The sequence below is a fragment of the Mustela erminea genome, chromosome X, assembly GCF_009829155.1.
Source record: "Mustela erminea isolate mMusErm1 chromosome X, mMusErm1.Pri, whole genome shotgun sequence".
Classification (NCBI taxonomy): domain Eukaryota; kingdom Metazoa; phylum Chordata; class Mammalia; order Carnivora; family Mustelidae; genus Mustela; species Mustela erminea.
The window spans coordinates 64,660,942-64,685,637 of record NC_045635.1 but is presented as its reverse complement, the minus strand read 5'-3'; the positions used below and the strand labels follow the sequence as shown (position 1 = coordinate 64,685,637).

The 24,696-nt window shown below is 37.5% G+C and overlaps 1 protein-coding gene across 2 annotated transcripts in view; it reads right to left on the bottom strand.

Annotated features, from left to right (window-relative positions):
* The window catches only part of ATP7A (ATPase copper transporting alpha), a 181,630-nt gene that overhangs the window by 114,622 nt on the left and 42,312 nt on the right, over nucleotides 1-24,696 (bottom strand). For both annotated transcript variants that reach the window (XM_032329949.1, XM_032329950.1), the window contains exon 2: nucleotides 9,434-9,574. In XM_032329949.1, coding sequence (XP_032185840.1) covers nucleotides 9,434-9,553 — 120 coding nt within the window. In that variant the 5' untranslated portion in view covers nucleotides 9,554-9,574. The remainder of the gene's footprint in view (nucleotides 1-9,433; nucleotides 9,575-24,696) is intronic.

The window sequence follows — 24,696 nt, the reverse complement described above, 5'->3', positions numbered from 1 at the left end:
ATTTATCATGCTAAGGGACATCAAAAGAAAGCTGGGATGGCAACCTTTATATCAGACAAATTATATTTTAAACTGAAGATTGTAATAAGACATGAGGAAGGACACTATGTCATACTTACAACATATATCCAACAAGAAAATTGAACAATTGTAAATATTTATGCCCCTAACATGGGGGCAGCCAATTATTTAAACCAATTACCAAAAAATTAAAGAAACACATCCAAATCAACAAAGAAGAAGTCAAACTTTCACTCTTCACACATGACATGATATTCTATATTAAAAACCCAAAGACTCCACCCCAAAATTGCAAGAACTCATACAGGTTTTCAGCAAAGAAGCAGGATATAAAACAAAGGCACAGCAATCAGTTGCATTTCCATGCGCTAACAATGAAAACAAAAGAAAGAGAAATTAAGGAGTTGATCCCATTTACAATTACACCAAAACCCATAATATACCTACAAATAAATCCAACCCAAGAGGCAAAGGATCTATACTCAGAAAACTATAGAACACCCACGAAAGAAATTGAGGAAGACACAAAGAAATGGAAAAACATTCCATGCTCATGGACTGGAAGAACAAATACTGTGAAAATGTCTATGCTACCTAGAGCAATCTACACATTCAATACAATCCCTATCAAAATACCATTAACTTGGGGCACCTGGGTGGCTCAGGTCATGATCTCACGGTCCTGGGATCAAGCCCTACATTGGGCTCCTTGCTCAGTGGGGAGTCTGCTTCTCCCTCTCCCTCTGCAACCACCCACCCCCAACTCTTGCATTCTCTCTCTCATTCTAAAAAAAAAAAATACCATTAACGTTTTTCACAGAGCCGGAACAAAACAATCCTAATATTTGTATGGAACTAGAAAAGGCCCCAAATTGTCAGGAGATTGTTGAAAAAGAAAATCAAAGCTGGGAGCATCACAATTCCAGACTTCAAGCTCTATTATAAAGCTGTAATCATCAAGATAGTATGATACTGGCACAAAAACAAACACACAGATCAATGGAACAGAATAGAGAACCCAGAAATGACCCTCAACTCTTTGGTCAACTAATTTGACAAAGCAGGAAAGAATATCCAATGGAAAAAAGACAGTCTCTTCAACAAATGGTATTAGGAAGATTAGACAGCCAAATGCAGAAGACTGAAACTGGACCTTTCCTTACACCACACACAAAAATAGACTCAAAATGTATGAAAGACCTAAATGTGAGACAGGAATCCATTAAAGTCCTAGAGGAGAATACAGGCAGAAACCTCTGTGACCTTGGCTGTACCAACTTCTTGCTAGATACATCTCAAAGGCAAAGGAAACAAAGGCAAAAATGAACTATTGGGACTTCATCAAGATAAAAGGCTTTTGCACTGCAAAGGAAAATAGTCAACAAAATGAAAAGACAAATGGCAGAAAGGGAGATGGTATCTGCAAATGTCTTATCAGATAAAGGGTTAGTATGCAAAATCGATAAAGAATTTATCAAACTTAACCCCCAAAGAACAAATAATCCAATCAAGAAATGGGCAGAAGACATGAACAGACATTTCTGCAAAGAAGACATCCAAATGGCCAAAAGACACATGATAAATTGCTCAACATCACTCAGTATCAGGGAAATACAAATTAAAACCACAATAAGATACCACCTCCAACCAGTCAGAATGGCTAAAATTAACAAATCAGGAAATGATAGATGTTGGCGAGGACATGGAGAAAGGAGAACCCTCTTATACTTTTGGTGGGAATGCAAGCTGGTGTAGCCACTCTGGAAAATAGTAGGAAGGTTCCTCAAAATTTGAAAACAGAGCTACCCCATGACCCAGCAATTGCATTACTGGGTATTTATCCCAAACATACAAATGTAGTGATCCAAAGGGGCCCCTCACCACAATGTTTATAGCAGCAATGTCCACAATAGCCAAACTATGGAAAGACCCCAGACATCCATCAACAGATGAATGGACAAAGGATATGTGGTGTATATATATACAATGGTATACTACTCAGCCATCCAAAAAATGAAATCTTGCCATTTGCAATGACACAGATGGAACAGAGGGTATCAATGTTAAGCAAAGTCAGTCAGTCAGAGAAAGACAATTATCATGGTTTCACTCATGTGGAATTTAAGAAACAAAGCAGAGGATCACAGGGGAAGAGAGGAAAACAAATAAAACAAGACAAAATCAGAGAGTGAGAGACAAACCGTAAGAGACTCTTAACTATAGGAAACAAACTGAGGGTTGTTGGAGGTGAGGGGAGTGGGGTGATGGGGTAACTGAGTGTTGGACATTAAGGAGGGCATGTAATATAATGAGCACTGGGTATTATATAAGACTGATGTATCACTGGCATCTTACCTCTGAAATTAATAATACATTGTATTTTAGTTAATTGAATTTAAATAAATTTTTTTAAATAATTAAAAAAAGCAAAGCTGTAGTGATCAAGACAATATGGTAGTGGCATGAAAGCAGATACATAGATGAACGGAACAGAATATAAAACCCAAAAATGAACGCACAACTATATGGTCATTTAATCTTAGACAAAGCAGGAAGGAATATCCAATGGGAAAAAGAGTCTCTTCAACAAATCATGTTGGGAAAACTGGACAGCAACACGCAAAAGAATGAAACTGGAGCACTTTCCTACAGCATACATAAAAATAAATTCAAAATGGATTAAAGACCAAAATGTGAGAAAGGAAATCATTAAAATCCCAGAGAACACAGGTATAATTTCTTTGACACCAGCTGTAGTTACTTCTTACTAGGTATGTCTCCTTAGGCAAGGGAAACAAAAGCAAAAAATGAACTAATGGGACGTCATCACGATAAAAAGCTTCTGCACAGCAAACTAACATCAAACTAACAAGGCAAACAACAACAAAACAAAAAGGCAACCTATGGAATGGGAGAAAATATTTGCAAGTGATATAGCTGCCAAAGGATTAGTATCCAAAATACATAAAGAAGTTAAAACTCAACAAAGAAAAAACAATAATCCAGTTAAGAAATGGGCAAAAGACCTGAATAGACATTTTTCCAAAGACTTACAGATGGCTAACAGATACAAGAAAACGTGCTCAATATCACTCATCATCAGGGAAATACAAATCAAAACTACAATTAGCTATGACCACATATCTGCCAGAATGGCTAGAATTAACAACACAGGAAAGAACATGTGCTAGTGAGGATGCAGGGGAAGAGGAACCCTCTTACACTGTTGATGGAAATGGAACCTTGGTGCAGCCACTCTGGAAAACAGTGTGAAGGTTCCTCAAAAATGTAAAAATAGAACTACCCTGGGGCGCCTGAGTGGCTTAGGTCATGATCCCAGGATCCAGGGATTGAACCTGCTTCCCCCTCTCCCTCTGCCCCTGACCCTGCTTGTGTGCTTTCTCTCTCCTTAAATAAATAAAATCTTTTTTTAAAAAACAGAACTACCCTATGATCCAGCAATTGCACTATTAGGTATTTACCCAAAAAATACAAAAATACTAATTCCAAGGGATACATGCTCCCTGGTGTTTACAGAAGCATTATCAATAATAGCCAAATTTTGTTAAGAGACCAAACATCCATCCACTGATGAATGGATAAGGAAGATGTTGTGTGTGTGTGTGTGTGTGTGTTTGTATTTGTGTATATACATTTATGTATATGGAATGTACAAAAGGAAAGTTAATCAGCCAAAGAAGAATGAAATCTTCCATTTGCAATGAAGTGGATGGAGCTAGAGAGTATCATGCTAAACGAAGTAAGTCAGAGAAAGACAAACACTGTATGATTTCATTCATATGGAGAATTTAAGAAACGAAAGAAACGTGGGGAAAACTAAGAAACAGACTCTTAACCATACAGAACAAACTGATGGTTACCAGAGGCAGATGGGTTAAATGCGTGACAGGGATTAATGAGGACACTTGTGATGAGCACTGGGTGTTGCATGTAAATGCTGAATCATTACATTGTGCACATGAAATAATATTATAAAGTAGGTTAACTAACTGGAATTTATTTATTTATTTATTTTTAAAGATTTTATCTATTTATTTGACAGAGAGACAAGACAGCCAGAGAGAGAACACAAGCAAGGGAAGTGGAAGAAGGAGAAGCAGGCTTCCCACCAAGCAGGGAGCCCGATGCGGGGCTCGATCCCAGCCTGGGATCATGACCTGAGCCAAAGGCAGACACTTAACAACTGAGCCACCCAGGTACCCCACTAACTGGAATTTAAATAAAAACTTGGGCACCTGGGTGGCTCAGTTGGTTAAGCAACTGCCTTAGGCTCAGGTCATGGTCCCAGAGTCCTGGGATCAAGTCCCACATCGGGCTCCCAGCTCCATGGGGAGTCTGCTTCTCCCTCTGACCTCCCCTCTCATGCTCTCTCTCACTGTCTCGCTCTCTCTCTCAAAATAAATAAATAAAAATCTTTAATAAATAAATAAATAAATAAAAACTTAATTTTAAAAAACAGAATGAGAGGTGCCTGGGTGGCTCAGTCTATTAAGCATCTGACTCTTGGTTTTCGGATTGGGTCATGGTGTCATGTGCCGTGGGATCAATCCCTGTGTTGGGCTCCACACTCAGTGGGGAGTGTACTTGATGAGGCTTTCCCTCTGCCCCTACCACCCACTCATGCACGCTCTCTCGCTCCCCAAAATGAATAAATAAGGGGCTCCTGGTTGGCTCAGTCAGTTAAACATCTTCTTTAGCTTGGGTCATGATCCCAGGGTTCTGGGATCAAGTCCGTAGTCAGGCTCCCTGATCAGCGGGGAGTCTGCTGCTCCTTTTATCCAGACCCAGCTTGCGATCTCTCTCTTTCCCAAAAAAATAAAATTTTAAATAAATTAATTAATTAAATATTTTTTAAAAATGAATGAAAATGACAAGCCACAGACTTAATAAAATATTTTCAAGACACATATCTAAAAGAGATTTATATTTGGAATACATAAAGGATAATCAAAATTGAATAAGGAAACAAAAAAAGATAATGGCTAAAAAATTGAGAAAAGTTTTTACAGCCATTTGACCAAAGAAGTTATACAAATGCCTAACAACCACATGAAAGGCTTAATATCATTAGCCATTAAGGAAATGACAATTAGTGTAAACCACTACATACCCACTAAAACATCTATAGCTAAAAAGACTGATATACCAAGTCTTAGAGAGAATCTAAAAAAACCAGACCCCACAAACATTGCTGATGAAGAAAATATAGTACAGTCACTATGATAGATCACTTGCGAACACCTCAACAAATGATACATACACTTAGTATATGATAGAACAAATTCAATCCTAGGAATCTTCCCAAGAGAAAACCTATGTCTAAACAAAGACTCCCATGTGAACAATCAGAGCATTGTTTTTTTGTTTTTGTTTTTGTTTTTGTTTTTTAACTATTTTATTTTTTTTAATTTTTTATTTTTTCAGAGTAACAGTATTCATTATTTTTGCACCACACCCAGTGCTCCATGCAATCCGTGCCCTCTCCAATACCCACCACCTGGTTCCCCTAACCTCCCACCCCCCACCCCTTCAAAACCCTCAGATTGTTTTAAGAGTCCATAGTCTCTCATGGTTCACTTCCCCTTCCAATTTACCCCAACCCCCTTCTCTCTAACTCCCCATGTCCTCCATGCTTTTTGTTATGCTCCACAAATAAGTGAAACCATATGATAATTGACTCTCTTTGCTTGACTTATTTCACTCAGCATAATCTCTTCCAGTCCCATCCATGTTGCTACAAAAGTTGGGTATTCGTCCTTTCTGATGGAGGCATAATACTCCATAGTGTATATGGACCACATCTTCCTTATCCATTCGTCCGTTGAAGGGCATCGTGGTTCTTTCCACAGTTTGGCGACCGTGGCCATTGCTGCTATAAACATTAGAGTACAGATGGCCCTTCTTTTCACTACACCTGTACTTGAGGAACTATAGAACACTCATGAAAGAAACTGAAGAAGACACAAAAAGATGGAAGACAATTCCATGCTCTTGGATCAGAAAAATAAACATTGTTAAAATGTCTATACTGCCTAGAGCAATCTATACTTTTAATGCCATTCCGATCAAAATTCCACTGGTATTCTTCAAAGAGCTGAAGCAAATAATCCCAAAATCTGTATGGAATCACAAGAGACCCCGAATCACTAAGGAAATGTTGAAAAACAAAAATAAAGCTGTGGGCATCACATTACCTGATTTCAAGTTTTATTACAAAGCTGTGATCACAAAGACAGCATGGTACTGGCATAAAAACAGACACATAGACCAGTGGAACAGAGTAGAGAGCCCAGATATGGACCCTCAACTCCATGGTCAATTAATCTTCGACAAAACAGGAAAAAATATACAGTGGAAAAAAGATAGTCTCTTCAATAAATGGTGCTGGGAAAACTGGACAGCTATACGTAGAAGAATGAAACTCGACCATTCTCTTACACCATACACAAAGATAAACTCAAAATGGATAAAAGACCTCAACGTGAGACAGAACTCCATCAGAATCCTAGAGGAGAACATAGGCAGTAATCTCTTCGATATCAGCCACAGCAACTTCTTTCAAGATATGTCTCCAAAGGCAAAGGAAACAAAAGCGAAAATAAACTTTTGGGACTTCATCAAAATCAAAAGCTTCTGCACAGCAAAGGAAACAGTCAACAAAACAAAGAGGCAACCTACGGAATGGGAGAAGATATTTGCAAATGACAGTACAGACAAAAGGTTGATATCCAGGATCTATAAAGAACTCCTCAAGCTCAACACACACAAAACAAACAATCATATCAAAAAATGGGCAGAAGATATGAACAGACACTTCTCCAATGAAGACATACAAATGGCTATCAGACACATGAAAAAATGTTCATCATCACTAGCCATCAGGGAGATTCAAATGAAAACCACATTGAGATACCACCTTACACAGTTAGAATGGCCAAAATTAGCAAGACAGGAAACAACATGTGTTGGAGGGGATGTGGAGAAAGGGGAACCCTCTTACACTGTTGGTGGGAATGCAAATTGGTGCAGCCTCTTTGGAGAACAGTGTAGAAATTCCTCAAGAAATTAAAAATAGAGCTTCCCTATGACCCTGCCATTGCACTACTGGGTATTTACCCCAAAGATTCAGAGCACTGTTTTACATAATTACAAAAAAGTGGCAACAATCCCAATGTTTCCCAATGAGTGAATGGGCAAACAAATTGTTGGACATCCACACAACGGAATACCCCTCAGCAATAAAAAGGAAAGAACTAGTGATACAAAAAAACAACATAAATAGATCTCAAATGCATAATGCTAAGTGAAGGAAGCTAGACTCAAAAGGCTGAGTTGAGAAAGCTGGATTACAGAGTAAAGATTAACCAAAACAATTTTTTACTCCAAAGGCTTTAAAATCAAAAACATTTTTAAAATCAAAGACATTTTTTAAAGATTTTATTTACTTATTTGATGATCACAAGTAGGCAGAGAGACAGGCGGGGGTGGGGGCGGGGAGGCAGGATCCCTGCTGAGCAGAGAGCCCAATATGGGCCTCGATCCCAGGACCCTGAGACCATGAACTGAGCCAAAGGCAGAGGCTTAACCCACTGAGCCACCCAGGCACCCCAATCAAAGACATTTTTAACAACATGAAAATAAAAAGTTTTAAAAAGTAATGACCAAACATAATTCAAGGTTTTTCATACTGAAAATACTAGAATTACTCTGAAGAATTTATATAAACTAGGTGCACAAAGCTAATCCATCAATTTGGTGGTAAAAGGCACCTTTATGATGATTAATTTTTCAGAATTTATGTGAGAGAATAATTCGGAGGCGACAAGTTTGAGAACCATATGCAAATTAAATTGTATCTGTAGACACTATATGACCAGAAAATATACTGGCCCAGGAATCATGCAACTTCAGTTCTAGTTTTGCTTTGGTGATAGGTAGCTATGTCACAAGTCACTTCATTAATCTAAGCTTCCATTTCGTAATCTGTAAAATGAGGAGGTTAGACTATTGAAGTCATATGTAAGACCCTTTGTAGCTTTAACACATGTCTATGTCAAAAAATGAACACGGGAAACATTCAAAAATTTTTTATAAGACAGTAGGCGAGGTGGCATCACTATATTCCCTGTAGGGTAGTCTTGTATTGACTTTGGGACTTTTGGTTCTAATGATTAGAAGGTGTGAAACAAAGCCATTTAATTTATTTATAATAGTTATATTTATTATTTATTTATTATATATTTATTTATTTTTAATAGTTATATTAATAATTCAGGTTCATTACAGACAAATTAGAATATATTTATAAACCACTCTTCTCATCAACATTCTGAGATGAATTATAGCAGGAATGTGTTAAGGTGGTCTGAAAAAATCAATTTTATTTTTGCAATTGATAATCGAAATGAAGGCGTACCTGGGTGGTACAGTAGGTTAAGCATCCAACTCTTGGTTTCGGCTCAGGTCATGACCTCATGATCATGAAATTGAGCCCTGCATGGGGCTCTGTGTTCAGTGTGGAGTGTGCCTATGTAGGCTCTATTTTTAATTTCTTGAGGACTCTCTACACTGTTCTCCAAAGAGGCTGCACCAACTTGCATTCCCACCAACAGTGTAAGAGGGTTCCCCTTTCTCTACATCCCCTCCAACACATGTTGTTTCCTGTCTTGCTAATTTTGGCCATTCTAACTGGTGTAAGGTGGTATCTCTCTGACTCCCCGCCCCACCCCCTCACCACCCCCACTCTCTCTCTAAAGTAAATATTTGTGAGCACATTTTGAAACCACCACAGGAAAGCAGGTAAAAAATTTTAAAAAATTGAAGTGAAAGGGGTGCTTGACTGGCTCAGTTGGTAGAGCATGTGACTCTTGATCTCAGGGTTGTGAGTTCAAGTCCCATACTGAATGTACACACTACTTAAATATATATATTATATATATTTAACTAGAAACACTTAAACAGTTGAAGTGAAAAAGCTTAGAAAATTACTGTTACACCTTTTATGCGTATGCTTAAGGAAGATTACATTATTATTTCACATAATAACTGTCATGCTATATAAGAGAAGAAAGCCCAGCACCCTTTCTCTGAAAACATATATTTTAGTTTAGTAAGAAATTAAGAGTAATATATATTTATTTATACTTATAAAACATAAATCTATAAATATAAAACCATGGTAATGTCAAGCCATCTTCAAATGTCTTTAAGTTAAAACTAAAATTTCTTATTTTTTATAAAAAGAAAAGTTAAAGGGCAAAGAAAATATATTAATCTTCTTAGTCTTTATTGCCAAATGTGTCAGTGTATCTGCTTTTATCTCAGTGTTTAAAGTAATTTTCTAGAATTCCAATCAACATTTGACTTTACTTATTTCCAAAGACTAACTTACTTTAATATGATGTACACCCTTCAGTTTTCCAATCTGCTGCTCAATGGTCCAAACACAGGAACTACATGTCATTCCCTCAACAGAGATGGTGACTGAATCCACACGCATACTTCGATCCATCTTGATTTCTTCTTTACATTCCTATTAGAAACAATGAACTCACTAATTTCAGTCATGGAAATAATCCTTCCTCAACTTTCCCCCCAATTTCTCAACTGAAATTATTCTACAAATAAAATATAGTCAGCATTCTTTTCTCTCATCTCATTTCACTCTCATCTCAGGACCACTGCTTTAGCTATTCCCTTGGAATAGACTTTCTTCTTCCAGATACCTGCTTAGCTAACTTTGTCTCTTTGAAGCCTTTACTCAAATCGAATCCCCATAATGAGTTTTACACTGACCACGCTGCTTAAAATTGCAATCCACATCCGTTCCATACATATCCACTCTGATTCCCCTTACATCTGCTCTATTTTGTCTTTTTTTTTTCATAGAACTTATCTTCTAATATACTCCATAATTTACTTACTGTGTTCATTGCTCATTACCTGCTTTCCTGTGGTGGTTTCAAAATGTGCTCACAAATTCTTTGTTACTCCTTTCAAAAGGTGGAATTTGGGGCGCCTGGGTGACTCAGTCGGTTAAGCATCTGCCTTTGGCTCAGGTCCTGGGATCGAGCCCTAGATCAGGCTCTCTGCTCAGCAGGGAGTCTGCTTCTCCCTCTCCCTCTGCTTGTGTTCTCCCTCTCTCCCTCTCTCTCACTTGTTCACTTTCTCTCTAGCAAATAAATAAAATCTTCAAAAAAAGAAAAATGAGGTGGAATTTAACTACTTTCCCTTGAGTGTGACCTGTACTCAATGACTTGGTTTCCAAAAAAATATGGTGGAATAGACAAGGTGTAACTTCCAAGACTGGATCATAAAAGGCAGGCACTATGGGAGAGGGGTAAAAGTCACTGTGGATTCCTCCTTGTCTTTTCTCCTGAATGGCCCAAGCTGGGGGAAGCCATCTGCCATATCATAAGGACTCTCAAGCAGCCTTAGGGAGTGGTTCACGTGGCAAGAAATTGAGGCCTCCTGTCAATAGCCCTGTGAGTGAACCATCTTAGAAGCTGGTATTTCAGACTTAATTAAGCCTTTAGATGCCTGAGGCTCCAGTAAACATACTGACTACAATCTTGTGAAATACCCTGAACCAGAACCACCCAGCAAAACCACTCCCATATTTATGACTCACAAAAATTCCAAGACCATAAATGCTTATTGTTTCAAGCCACTGAATTTTTTTTAACATTTTATTTATTTGACAGAGAGAGATCACAAGTAGACAGAGAGGCAGGCAGAGAGAGAGAGAGGGAGGGAAGCAGGCTCCCTGCTGAGCAGAGAGCCTGATGCGGGACTCAATCCCAGGACTCTGAGATCATGACCTGAGCTGAAGGCAGAGGCTTAACCCACTGAGCCACCCAGGTACCCCTAGCCACTGAATTTTTAGGTAATTTCTTACACTGCAATAATTAACTAATACATGTACCACAGGAATGAAAATTGTATGAAGGCAAGAATCTTTTGGGCGCCTGAGTGGCTCAGTGGGTTAAGCCGCTGCCTTCGGCTCAGGTCATGATCTCAGGGTCCTGGGATCGAGGCCCGCATCGGGCTCTCTGCTCAGCAGGGAGCCTGCTTCCTCCTCTCTCTCTCCGCCTGCCTCTCTGCCTACTTGTAATCTCTGTCTGTCAAATAAAAATAAATAATAAAAATCTTTTAAAAAAAAGAAAAGAATCTTTTGTCCCCACTAATAACTAATTTGAATCACGTGAAATTGCCATTTTTGCATATCAAAATAGTCAAATACTGCCATTTTCATATAAATCAACCTAATATATCCCATGGAAACAGTGTTTCCTCTGGTGAGAGGAACTAAATGGTTAGGGGATAAGGGTGGAAAAAAGAATGTTTAGTATATAACCTTTTATACCTCTTTTTAAAGTTGAGATATAATTGACATAACATGGTATAAGTTTAAGGTGTACAATGTGTTGGTTTGATACGCGCATGTGTCTCTCTCTCTGTGTGTGTGTGTGTGTGTGTGTGTGTGTGTGTGTAGTAATAGGATTACCACCATTAGCTAACACCTCTATCATATCACTTGTCATTTTTTTTTTGTGGTGATAACAATTAAGATCTAGTCTCTTCTGTATCTTTTAAATTTTGTAACAGGATATATTATCTTTTCAAATACACACAGTAGACCTGAAATAATAGAAAACAATAATAGGGAAGGGAGTTTATAGCTGAGGCATTCTGAGAATCCTGCTCTTATTTGGAATGTTAAAAAAGAGATAAACCTTAGATTTTGAGTGAAATAAGTCAAGCAGAGAGAGTCAATTATGGTTTCACTTACTTGTGGAGCATAAGGAAAAACATGAAGGACACTGGGAGATGGAGAGGAGAAGTGAGTTGGGGGAAATCAAAGGGGGAGACAAACCATGAGAGACTGTGGACTCTGAGAAACAAACTGAAACTGAGGTTTGGGAGGGGAGAAGGGGGGGGGGTTGGGTGAGCCTGGTGGTGGGTATTAAGGAGGGCACGTATTGCATGATGGAGCACTGGGTGTGGTGCATAAACAATGAATTTTGGAACACACACACACACACACAAATTTAATTTAATTTAGAAAAAAGAATACATGTTAAAAATTTAAAGGTAACCAGTAGAAGACTAGAAATAGAATATAAAGCTTCCAAAACAGTAGAATAAGAAAGAGAATAAAGAAAATTAAACCAAACCACTAGACAGGAAGGAAGATAAATGAAAATTACAAGAAAAGAAGGAAGAACATATTTTTATAAAACTCTTTTGTTTAAAGGGTAAAGTGAAATGATTATGATAAAAGCAGCACTAGATTCAGGCTTAAGAAATTATTCAGGGGGCGCCTGGGTGGCTCAGTGGGTTAAAGCCCCTGTCTTGGGCTCAGGTCATGATCCCAGGGTCTTAGAATCGAACCCCGCATGGGTCTCTCTGCTCAGCAGGGAGCCTGCTTCCCTTCCTCTCTCTCTGCCTGCCTCTCTGCCTACTTGTGATCTCTGTCTGTCAAATAAATAAATAAAGTCTTTAAAAGAAAAAGAAATTATTCAGGAAAAAAGAGAGACTTCCCAGTGCAGATCTGAGGGCCTCTTAGAGCACTACAGATTACTCAAGTTTAGGTAAATTAGGGGGTATTAATTAGAAGATGTTTAATTATGTGGACATTTGGAAAAATTTTATTTGGAAGAATATTAGCTCAATGTAAAGAATTTGCAAATTGTATAGATTTTCAAAATAAATCTTTTTGAAAAGATCACAAATTATGTAGAAAGTACCGTTTTGTATGAGGGAGAAGAGAAATACCGAAGTAAAGTAAAACTGTTACCAAATCAATGATGAGCAGGAAGTAACCAGTTATTATGAAGATGCTATTACCTAAAATTGAAGTACAAATAAAAATACAAGTCTTCAAAACCCTCAGATTGGAGGTTGGGGTACCAGGTGGTGGGTATTATAGAGGGCACGGATTGCATGGAGCACGGGGTGTGGTGCAAAAATAATGAATACTGTTATGCTGGAAATAAAAAAAAATAAATAAATATTAAAAAAAAAAAAAAAATACAAGTCTTGGGTCCAATAAAATTAATCCAGTATTCATCAGGGGGTCTCCATGCCCTTGGATAAAGATCCTGTAGTGTGGCCATAATAAAAAATTAGAGACACCAAAGTGTTTCTCTTAGACTTATTTGTCAAAATTAACAATGGCCAACTACAGAACTCAAAAGGGGGTTTACAAATACCAAGATTTACATTGACTCTATTTTGCCCTAAAAGTCATTTCTTTGAAAAATGCTAAACTACACGAGGGAAATTTTTTTAAAAAATCAAAACACTGTGTGGGGCGCCTGGGTGGCTCAATGGGTTAAAGCCTCTGCCTTCAGCTCAGGTCATGATCCCAGGGTCCTGGGATCGAGCCCCGCATCGGGCTCTCTGCTCGGCGGGGAGCCTGCTTCCTCCTCTCTGTCTGCCTGCTTCTCTGCCTACTTGTGGTCTCTGTCTGTCAAATAAATAAATAAAATCTTAAAAAAAAAATCAAAACACTGTGTAAAAATATCTCTAGAAGGACTCACAAATAATCATAACATTAGTTACCTCTGAACTAATGCTTCTGCATTTTGAATTATGTAAATACAAAACCAATTCAAAATAAATTAAATTTACAAAAAACAATTACTAAAACATTTCTTTGCAATAAATTTATTCCATGTGGAATAAAAATAATTACATCATCTCAGCTTTGCTAAGCCCAGAGAAACAAACAGAAATTGCTGCTGAATCTCATCCTCTGCTCCTAACAAAGCAAATAAGTAGATTCTTCTTACTTTGACTGATTTCACTGGAGCTTTGAACAAGCGGACCAGCAATATAATTTCCAAATAGCTAAAACCACAGAATTTCCTTGGGGATAAATTGTTTTCAAATGTTAATTGGTTTTTAGCACATTATTTTTCATTATATATATATATTCTTCTTTGAGATATAATTCACACACTATAAAATTCACCCTAAGACAAACAATTCAGTGTTTTTTAGTAATATTCACAAGGATATGCAACCATCATGACTATGTAACTGCAGAACATTTTCATTACCCCCAAAAGAAACTCCATACCCATCATCTACAGTCATTCCTCAGTCCTCTTACATCTACTGGCAAAAATGAATCTACTTCCTATCTCTATGGATTTGTCCATCCTGGTAATTTCATAAAAGTGGATTCATTCAATATGTGTGGACTTTGTGTCTGAAATTCCTTCACTTAGCATAATATTTTTAAGGTTTAACAATCTGTACTTCGTTTTTTTTTTTTCACTTTCTTGATGGCATCCTTTGAAACAAAAAAAAAAACTTAATTTTTATGATACCAAATTTATCAATTTTTCTTTTGTTGTTTGTGCTTATGATGTCCTATATATAAGAAACCACTGCCACACTGAAAGCCATGAATATTTACTTCTATGTTCTAAGAGTTTGGTAGTCTCACTCTTACATTTAGGTCTTTAAATCCATTTGAGTTAATTCTTGTACAGGTGTGCAGCAGGGATCCAAGTTACATTCTTTTACATTGGATGTCAGCTTCTCCCAGAGCCATTTTTTAAACAGCTTTACTGAAATACAGTTCACATATAATTCACACATTTAAGGTGTAAAATTCAATAGGCGTTAGTTACATTCACAGGTATGTGCCACCATTACCACAGTCAATTTTAGAACATTTCTGTCACCTCAAAAAGAAGCCTGATAATCTTTAGCTATCACCCTCCCACCTCCTAAGGCCCCCACCCCCACTGCCAGGCAACCATTAATCTCTGTGTCTGTATAGATTTTTCTCTTCAGGACATTTCATGTGAATGAAATCACATATAATATGTGGTCTTTTGTGACTGGCTTCTTTTACTTAGCATAATGTTTTCAAGGTTCATCCATGTTGTAGAATGTGTCAGTGCTTCATTCCTTTTTATGGCTGAATTATATTCCATAGTATGGATATACTATATTTTGTTTATCTATTCATCAGTTGACATTTAGGTTGCCCCTGTCTTTTGGCTACTAAGAATAAGGCTCCTATAAATACTTATGTATAAATTTCTGTGTTTTCATTTTTCTTGGGTAATACTTGAGTGGAACTACTAGGTCTGAGAACTCTCTTTTAACTGAGGAAATGCCATAGTTTTCCAAAGCAGCTGTGCCATTTTACAGTCCTACTAGCAGCATATGAGGGTTCCAATATCCCCACCTCCTCACCAACACTTGTTATTATCTGATTTTTTTTTATTTTAACCAATCTAGTAAATGTTAAGTGGTATCTCACTGTGGTTTTGATTTGCATGTCCCTGATTACTAGTGATTTTGAACATCTTTTCTTGTGCTTACTGGCCATTTGTATATCTTTTTTGGAGAAATGGCTATGTGAGCCCTTTATCCATTTTTTAAAAGATTTTATTTATTTATTTATTTGAGAGACAGAGATAGAGAGAGAGCGCAAGCAGAGGGAGCAGCAGAGGGAGGGGGAGCAGCAAAGAGGGAGAAGTGGGCTCCCTGCTCAGCAAGGAGCCCCACATGGGGCTTGATCCCAGCCCCAGGATCATGATGAGATGAAGGCAGACACTTAACCAACTGAGCCACGCAGGCACTCCTTTTTTTTCCCTTTACCCATTTTTTAATTGGGCTTTTGAGTTTTTTGTTGAGTTACAGGATTTATTTATATATTCTGGATATTAATCTCTAATCACATATATGATTTCCAAATATTTCCCCTATTCTGTGAGTTATCTTTCTACCATCTTGAGAGAGTCCTTTGGTGCCCAAAAGTGTTTAATTTTGATGAAGTCCAATGTATTTCGTTTTTGTTGCTTCTAGTCATTTTTTAATTGAGATATAACTTATATATAGCATTATATTAGTTTTAGGTGTACAACAAAATGATTTGATACATGTATACATTGTGAAATGATTACCACCATAAGTTTAACATCAATTACCATGAAGTTAAATTTTTTTTCTTATGGTAGAAACCTTTACAATCTACTCTCTTAGCAGCTTTCAAATATACAATGCAGTACTGTTAACAATAATCACCATACTGTATATTATATCCCCAGAACTTAAAGTTTATATCTTTTGACCACCTTCACCCATTTCATCCATCTCCAACACCCACATCTGGCAACCCACCAATCTGTTCTCTTTATCTATGAGTTTGTTTGTTTGTTTGTTTGTTTGTTTTCAGAAGATTTCACATACAAGTGAGCTCATATAAAATTTGCCTTCCTCTGACTTAGCATAATGCTTTCAATCCATATTGTTGCCAGTCACAGAATTTCCTTTTTTAAAAAAAGATTTTATTTATTTATTTGACAGAGAGAGATCACAAGTAGGCAGAGAGGCAGGCAGAGAGAGAGGAGGAAGCAGGCTCCCTGCCGGGCAGAGAGCCTGATGTGGGGCTTGATCCCAGGACCCTGGGATCATGTTCTGAGCCAAAGGCAGAGGCTTTATCCCACTGAGCCACCCAGGCACCACCACAATTTCCTTTTTTAATGGCTGAATAATATTATGTATATATACACCACATTTACTTTATCCATTCACCCACTGAAGGACACTTAGGTATTTTCCATACCTTGGCTACTGTAAATAATGTAGGGGTGCAGATATCTTTGATACAGTGATTTCATGTCTTTTGGATAAATACCCAGAAGTGGAAATGCTGAATACGGTAGTTTTATTTTTAATTTTTTGAGGCACCTTCATACTATTTTCTATATATTCATTTTTAAATGTAAAAACATAGAAAAGCTGAAAGAGTGGTACCTAGGTGGCTCAACTGGCTAAGCATCTGACTCTTGTGGGGCCTGGGTGGCTCAGATGGTTAAGCATCTGCCTTTGGGTCAGGTCATGATCCCAGGGGCCTGTGATCGAGCCCCACATCAGGCTCCCTGCTCAGTATGGAGCCTGCTTATCCCTCTCCCCCTGCCATTCCCTCTGCTTGTGTTCTCTGGCTCTACCTCTCTGTCAAATAAATAAAAGAGATACAATTTTTAAAAATCATCTAACTCTTGATTTCTACTCAGGTCATGATCTCAGGGTCATGAGATAAAGCCCTGCTTCTGGGTCCATGCTCAGCGGGGAGTCTGTTTGAGATTCTCTTTCTTCCCCTCCATCTCCATCTCCCCCTCCCCTTACTTGCAAGTGCACGCTTTTTCTCTCTAAAAATAAATAAATTTTTTAAAGAAAAGCTGAAAGAAAAATTCATCACTAAGCCCACATTCTGTCTTAATTTTATTCAATTTGCATTAATTATGGAATCGTTATATATAGTGTGACTTTATGTGAAATTGATTCATAATTATTAGCCTATTTGCGTTATTTACTTTGCTTATCTTTTATATTTATTTTTACTGGAGTATAATCAACACACAATGTCACATTAGTTTCAGGTATACAACATAGTGATTTAACAGGTCTATACATTATGCTATGCTCATCACAGGTGCAGCTACAATTTGTCACCATACAACAATATTACAATACCATTGACTGTATTCCCTATACTATAACTTTTATCCACTAACACTTATTCATTCCATAACTGGAAGCCTTGTGTTGTTTACTTTTATTTTTTGTAATTTTATTTATTTTATTTTTGTAATCTCTACACCCAACGTGGGGCTCAAACCCATGAACCTGAAGTCAGGAGTCACATTCTCTACTGACTGAGCCATCCAGGCACCCCCATGTTATTTGCTTTTAAAGTTACAGCTAAAGCTATTACAAACGCGATAGTTAACAATTCATGTATGTCCATTACTACTTCTTAAACCAGTATTAAATTATTACCTATTTTTACAGAGACTTAACAATAGTTATTCAATGTACAGAAATACATTTTGTCTGATTTTTGTTTTTAATGACATGAAGCAGCCTTTATTCAAGGTCAAAAAAAAATCATGATATCTAATGAAGCATACTGCCAAAGATGTTTACATTCTGATAATCTATGATTTACAATCTACATGTAAAAATAAGTTGTCACTGCCTTATGAAACTCTATCTTCCTTCCTCTAGCCAGAGCAGCTGCTGACAATAGGACAAAATCTGAATCTTTGTATGAATGATAAGAGAAATAAGGGAAGAAGTAGGAGATCTGAATTAGTTTAGAGGAACTAGAACTAGCTACTGCAGATCAAAAAAAAAAAATCTCCATATGCCTGAATTCAGTATCGTGAATATTCAAGATTTAGAAATTATATTAATATACATTCCCTTCTTCCCTGAACTTTTATTATGAAAAATTTCAACCACACATAAAATCTGTAATAGTACAATGAACATCTATCTGTATATCCTCTGCATGAATTCAACAATGGTTGAATTTTGCTATATTTGCCTTGTTTTTTCTAAAACATTTGAATGTAGTTTTAGAAATCATAATACTCCAGCATTCACTTTCAAAGAATAAGAACTCCTACATAACCACACTATTACTATCAAAGCTAAGAGAATTAATGATTGTACATCATCTAATACAAATTCTCTATTTAAATATTCCCAAGAGGCCGGTTAGTTCAATTGGTTAGAGTGTGGTGCTAATAAATTTTCTCAAATGTCCCAAGAACATCTTTTACAGCTTTTATTTTTCCCAAATCAGGATCCAGACAAAGTTCACACACTGAATTTGGTTGTTTCTTTTAGTCTCATTTAATCTAAAACAGTCCCTCCCCTATCTGTTTTCTCCCATGAAATGAGTTTTGAAGAATCCGGGTCAGTTGCCTTAAGAGACACTATATTCTCTTTTTAAAATACAAGCTCCACTTTGCTAGTTTAAGGGACTCATAGCTAGAATTATACCTCCTAATACCTGTGAAGCCTAGATAGGACAGGAGGTGAGGTACTGAAGGGCAACATAAAGGCATCAGGGACTAGGGAGAGGGTCCCTCTTCGTAGTTGTAATGGATATAAAAAGGAAAGTAGAGTAACGTCTAAAACAAACATATCCTATCAAAATGTTGTCCACAGTCAGCCCTCGCTCTTAAAAAGGAGACGCTCTCTTTCCTCTTGTAGCGCATGCATACCTGCCTCCAGGACAGAGCACTCAGACTTAGTACTGCATAGCTCAGATATGTTATGGGTCAAACAGGGCTTTTGAAGGTTGATCAAGGCATACTACCAAAACTGAATTATTCTACTGGAAAATGTCAAGTTCAAACAACAGAACTGGTAACAAACTTTTGGACTATAATACATTCAGCAGATGAAGGCCATTTTGTGTGTTTATTTAGAAATGTAAAACCGAAATACAGTTTTATTATGAGGTATGTCCCAGACCAAAGTACTGGAGCATCTCTCAGGCTCACTGAGGAACTGAGAGAGACCAAGCAGAAAGGCACTTTTAAAGTAACTGGATAGGGATGCCTGGGTGGCTCAGTCGGTTAAGCATCTGCCTTCAGTTCAGGTCATGATCCCAGGGTCCTGGGATCAAGCCCCATATTGGGCTCCCTGCTCAGCGGGAAGCCTGCTTCTCTCTCCTGCTTCTCCCTTTGCCTGCTGCTCCCTCTGATTGTGCATGCTATCTCTCTCTGGCAAATAAATAAATAAAATCTTTTAAAAAATAATTCACCTGGAAGTATTTATTGGGGAAGAAGGAATTTCTGAGCACAAATGAAAATTACATTAATACAGCCACATTTATGGCTAAATCCTAATTTAAGCATGCTAAATCATCTACGAATAATATATTTTTCCTCCTACCTTCATAATTCACCTTAATTTTTTCTTCAAAACTCTACTTAAACTGGCCTTTACACACAAAAGCTCAGAAGAATTCCATCTTCCTCATGCTACTCCTATATATACAACTCTAACTGATTTTGTAACAAATGCAATGTCCATCTTTTGAATTTTAAATGTCTCAAGGATAGGGCGCCTGGGTGGCTCAGTGGGTTAAGCCGCTGCCTTCGGCTCAGGTCATGATCTCAGGGTCCTGGGATCGAGTCCCGCATCGGGCTCTCTGCTCAGCAGGGAGCCTGCTTCCTCCTCTCTCTGTCTGCCTCTCCGTCTACTTGTGATCTCTCTCTGTCAAATAAATAAAATCTTAAAAAAAATAAAAAATAAATAAATGTCTCAAGGATAGGTACAAAGTCAGGAATATCTTTTGTATCCTCCCATTGTATTTAGCAAAATGACTCAGAAAACAAAGTATGAGCATAAACAATTAATATGGTATAGTAAAGCGTAGGCTTCTGGGAGATCACAATATCAAAGAACAAATCTGGCATGCAGCAATTAGGAATGTAGTAACTCTGAGAACAACAGGAACCAATAACAGTGAGGAAAATAAGGGTTATTAAAGTATTTGGAGCCACTCCCTAAACACACATTGTAATCACCATTAGTAATAACATTTCCTAAGAGGAAGAACAGCATTATGACTGGATCATCATGTCTGGTTTAGAAACAGAGACTCAGTGAATTGAGTACAAACATGACACATATATATGAAGTCTGCTCAAAACCACTTCTTAAAGCTGATCACAGAAACTTAAATATTATTTTTAATCCCCCTAAAATAATTAGTCTTCATAATTTTGGAAAGATTTCTGGATTAATAAGCTGTAATTAAGATAATGCAAATTAAAGCCACAATGAATATCATTTACAGCCATCAGGTAGATAAAAATTTCAAAATCTAGCAATATCATGTGTCAGTAAGGATGTGGAGTGACAGGATCTTTCCTATTCAGCTGGTGAGAGTGTAAATTAGTACAGCTATTACGGAACCTGTTTGACATTATCTGCTAGAGCTGAAGATATGCATATACTAGAACTTAACATTTTCACTCCTAGGCATATCACCATACACAAAGTCTCACACATGTGCAGAGAAAACATGAACAAGAATGCTCATTGCAACAGTGTTCCTAATAGTTTAAAACTCTGGCAATAACCTAGATGTCTATCAATCAGAAAATAGACAAATAGGCGGTGGTGGTAGAGTGTGTGTGAGTGTGTGTGTGTGTGTGTGTGTGTGTGTGTGTATGTGTGTGTGTGAGTGATACTGAATGATACAGTAGTTAAAATTAATGAACTAAAATAACGGTTCTCACTGTGGGGAGGGGAGATTACCACCAAAAGGACACCTGGCAAAGTCTGGAGACATTTTTGGTTTTAACTGGGTGGCGAAGGGGAATTAGGGGGAGCTGCTACTGGCATCTAGAGGCCAGGAATACCACTAGACATCCTTAATAGACAAGAAATTCATTCACAGGGGCGCCTGGGTGGCTCAGTCAGGTGGGCATCCGACTTGATTTATGCTCAGGTAATGATCTCAGCATTGTGAAATAGAGCCCTGCATGGGGCTCCACACTCAGTGGGGGAGTCTCCTTGAGATTCTTTCTCCCTCCCTCTGCCCCTCCCCCTGCTCACACATGAACACTCTATCTCTCTCCCTCACTCAAAAATAAGTTAATGTTTAAAAAAAGAAACCCACTCACAACAAAGTATTATCTAGCCCCAAATGTTCATAGGACAGAAGTTGAGAAACTAGAACTATGAGCAATGGCATAGATAAATCTAATTAACATAGCTGAGGCAATAAGAAAAGTTTCACAAGAGAGTACCTAGGTGGCTCAGTCAGTTTAACACCTGCCTTTGGCTCAGGTCATCATCCCAGGGACCTGCAATCAAGTCCCATGTTGGCCTCCCCATCCAGCAGGAAGTCTTCTCCCTCTCCCTCTGCCGCTGCTCCCCACTCATGCTCTCTCTCGCTCTAACTCAAAAATATTTTTAAAAATTTGAAAAAAGATTTCACAAGAATACAAAAGTCTAGGAACTTAAAACAATACGATATATTGTTTCTGTATGCATGCATATGTAGTAATGTTAGTCAAAATATAAAATTGTGCATGGGAATGACAAATGCCAAATTTAGGAGTTTGGGGAAGGAGGAAGGGATGAAACTGAGCACGAAGGGGAATTTCAACTATACATATACTGTTCAAATTCTTAGGCTGTGTAATTGATACATACTTATGTTATAGGGTTTCCTATACACTTTGTTGGACTAAATTATTTTATTATAAGAATTTTTAAGGGATGCCTGAGTGGTGTAGTCGGTTAAGCATCTGCCCTCCGCTCAGGTCATGATCCCAGGGTCCTGGGATCAAGTCCCACGTTGGGGTCCCTGCTTAGTGGGGAGTCTGCTTCTCCCTCTCCCTCTGCCCCTCCCCACCATGTACTTGTTCTCTCTCTCTTGCTCTGCTCTCTTTCTCGAATAAACAAAATCTTTTTAAAAAAATATTTTTAAAGGAAAATAAATGAACAAACCTGGTAGACATTATGTTAAGTGAAATAAGCCAGACACAGAAAGACAAAAACTGCATGATCTCTCCTATATGTGAAAACTAAAAAAGTCTAACTCAGAAGTAGAGACTGGAAGGGTGATTCCCAGGGCCCAGGGGGGTGGGGGAAATGAAGAAATGTTGGTCAAAGGGTACAATGTTTCTCATTCATCATCAGGGAAATTGAAATAAAACTACAATGAAATATCACCTCACACAAGTCAAAATGGCTAAAATTAACTCAAGAAACAATAGGTATTGGTGAGGACATGGAGAAACTGTTGATGGGAATGCAAACTGGTGAAGCCACTCTGGAAAACAGTATGGAGATTTCTCAAAAACTTAAAAACAGAACTATTCTATGAGCCAACAATCGCACTACTGGCTATTTTTCCAAAGAATATAAAAACACTAATTCAAAGGGATACACGCACCCCAATGTTTACAGCAGCATTCTCAACAATATCCAAATTATGGAATGCGTCCAAATGCCCATCAACTGATGAATGGATAAAGAAGATATAGTGCATGCACACACACACACACATACACACACACACAGGAATATTACTCAGCCATAAAAAAGAGTGAAATCTTGCCATTTGCAACAACATGGACAGAGCTAGAGAGTACTATGCCAAGCAAAATAACTTAGAGAAAGATAAATACAAAATGATTTCACTCAGAGATGGAATTTAAGAAACAAATGATCAGAGAGTGAAAAAAAAAAAAAACCAACAGACTCAACTGTAGAAAACGAACTAATGTTTACCAGAAGGAAAGTGGGTGGGGGAATAGGTGATAGGGATTAAGGATGGCACTTTTTGTCATGAGCACCGGGTGTTATATTAAGTGTTAAATCACTATACTGTACACCTGAAACTAATATTACACTGTATGTTAACTAACTGGAATTTAAACAAAAACTTTAGGGAACACCTGGGTGGCTCAGCCAGTTAAACGTCTGCCTTGGACTTGGGTTGTGATCTCAGGGTCCTGGGATTGAGCCCTGCATTGGCTCCCTGCTCAGTAGGGAATCTGCTTCTCCCTCTCCCTCTGTTTCTCTCCCCTGCTCATGCACTCTCTCTCTCTCTCTCTCAAATAAATAAAATACTTAAAAAAAACTTTTTAAAAAAGGTAAAAGTTTCAGTTATGTAGAATGACTATCTGGAGATTTACAGCATGGTGACTATAGCTAAAAATACTGTATACTTGAAATCTACTATGAGAAATCTTAATTTTTCTCAAAAACAAAAAGTGTTAACTATGTGGGGCGATGGATATATTAATTAGCTTGACTGTGGTAATCACTTCACAATGTATATGTATATCAAAACATCATGTTATATACCTTAAATATATACAATTTTTATTTGTTAGTCATACCTCGACAAAGCTGAGGAAAAAAGACTTTTAAAAAACCAGCTCATTTTAGGGGGAAATAAAGAAAAACAATATAGGGAATGTGCAGAAATTAAGAGAAGGGTTACTAAAATTGAAATAATTCAATAAGTGAGAGCAATGATAAACTCAAACATATAAACATCCAAAATTCCCCTATTATTCCAGGGTTATAAAAACTTCCCTGTGCTGTTAAACAAATTGACAATTTCTAGCTGTGCAAACATTAAACCAGTTGCCTTCAAGGTATCTACATAATATTTCCAAATCAATTTAATGGTTTCCTGCCCATTGGCTTCCATATAAAATCACTACCACCTCTAGTGGTGCTTGGCTACTTAGTCTGTAAGAGTATGTAACTCTTGAACATGGGGCCATGAGTTCAAGCCCCACAATGAGCCTACAGCTTGTGTTGAGAAAAAAACAAACAGCAAAATAAAATCACTACCACCTCTAAATTGGAAACAAAAAGGGAAAACATTAACTTCTCTATTGTTTTATATAATGGCACCGCTTTCATTTAAGTTGTGTAAGCATTTAAAATGAAAACTGATCTCACTCTTTAACCTATTTTCAAAATACTAAATGCATAATCTCTTTCATCAGACAAATGTCATTATATAAACAGAGGATGAATATTCCAGATGAAACTGCTGGAGTAGACAAGCGTGTTTCAAAACATAATTTGACCACTCCCAAAAGATTAGAAGTCAATACTTAAGACATATTAATGAGGTCGAATAAAGAACAGCACATTCAAATTAAGAAAAGGCAATGTGTTTTGCTGGTCGTTTTTATGACTCCTGGACTAATCACTGCCTCACTACAAAAGAGCTGTCCTTATGATAATAATACCGATGTTTAAACTTCTTATAGCACTGAATAGTTGAGAAAACTATCATATACATGAATTTCACAAGAATCCTGCAATAAAAATAGATAG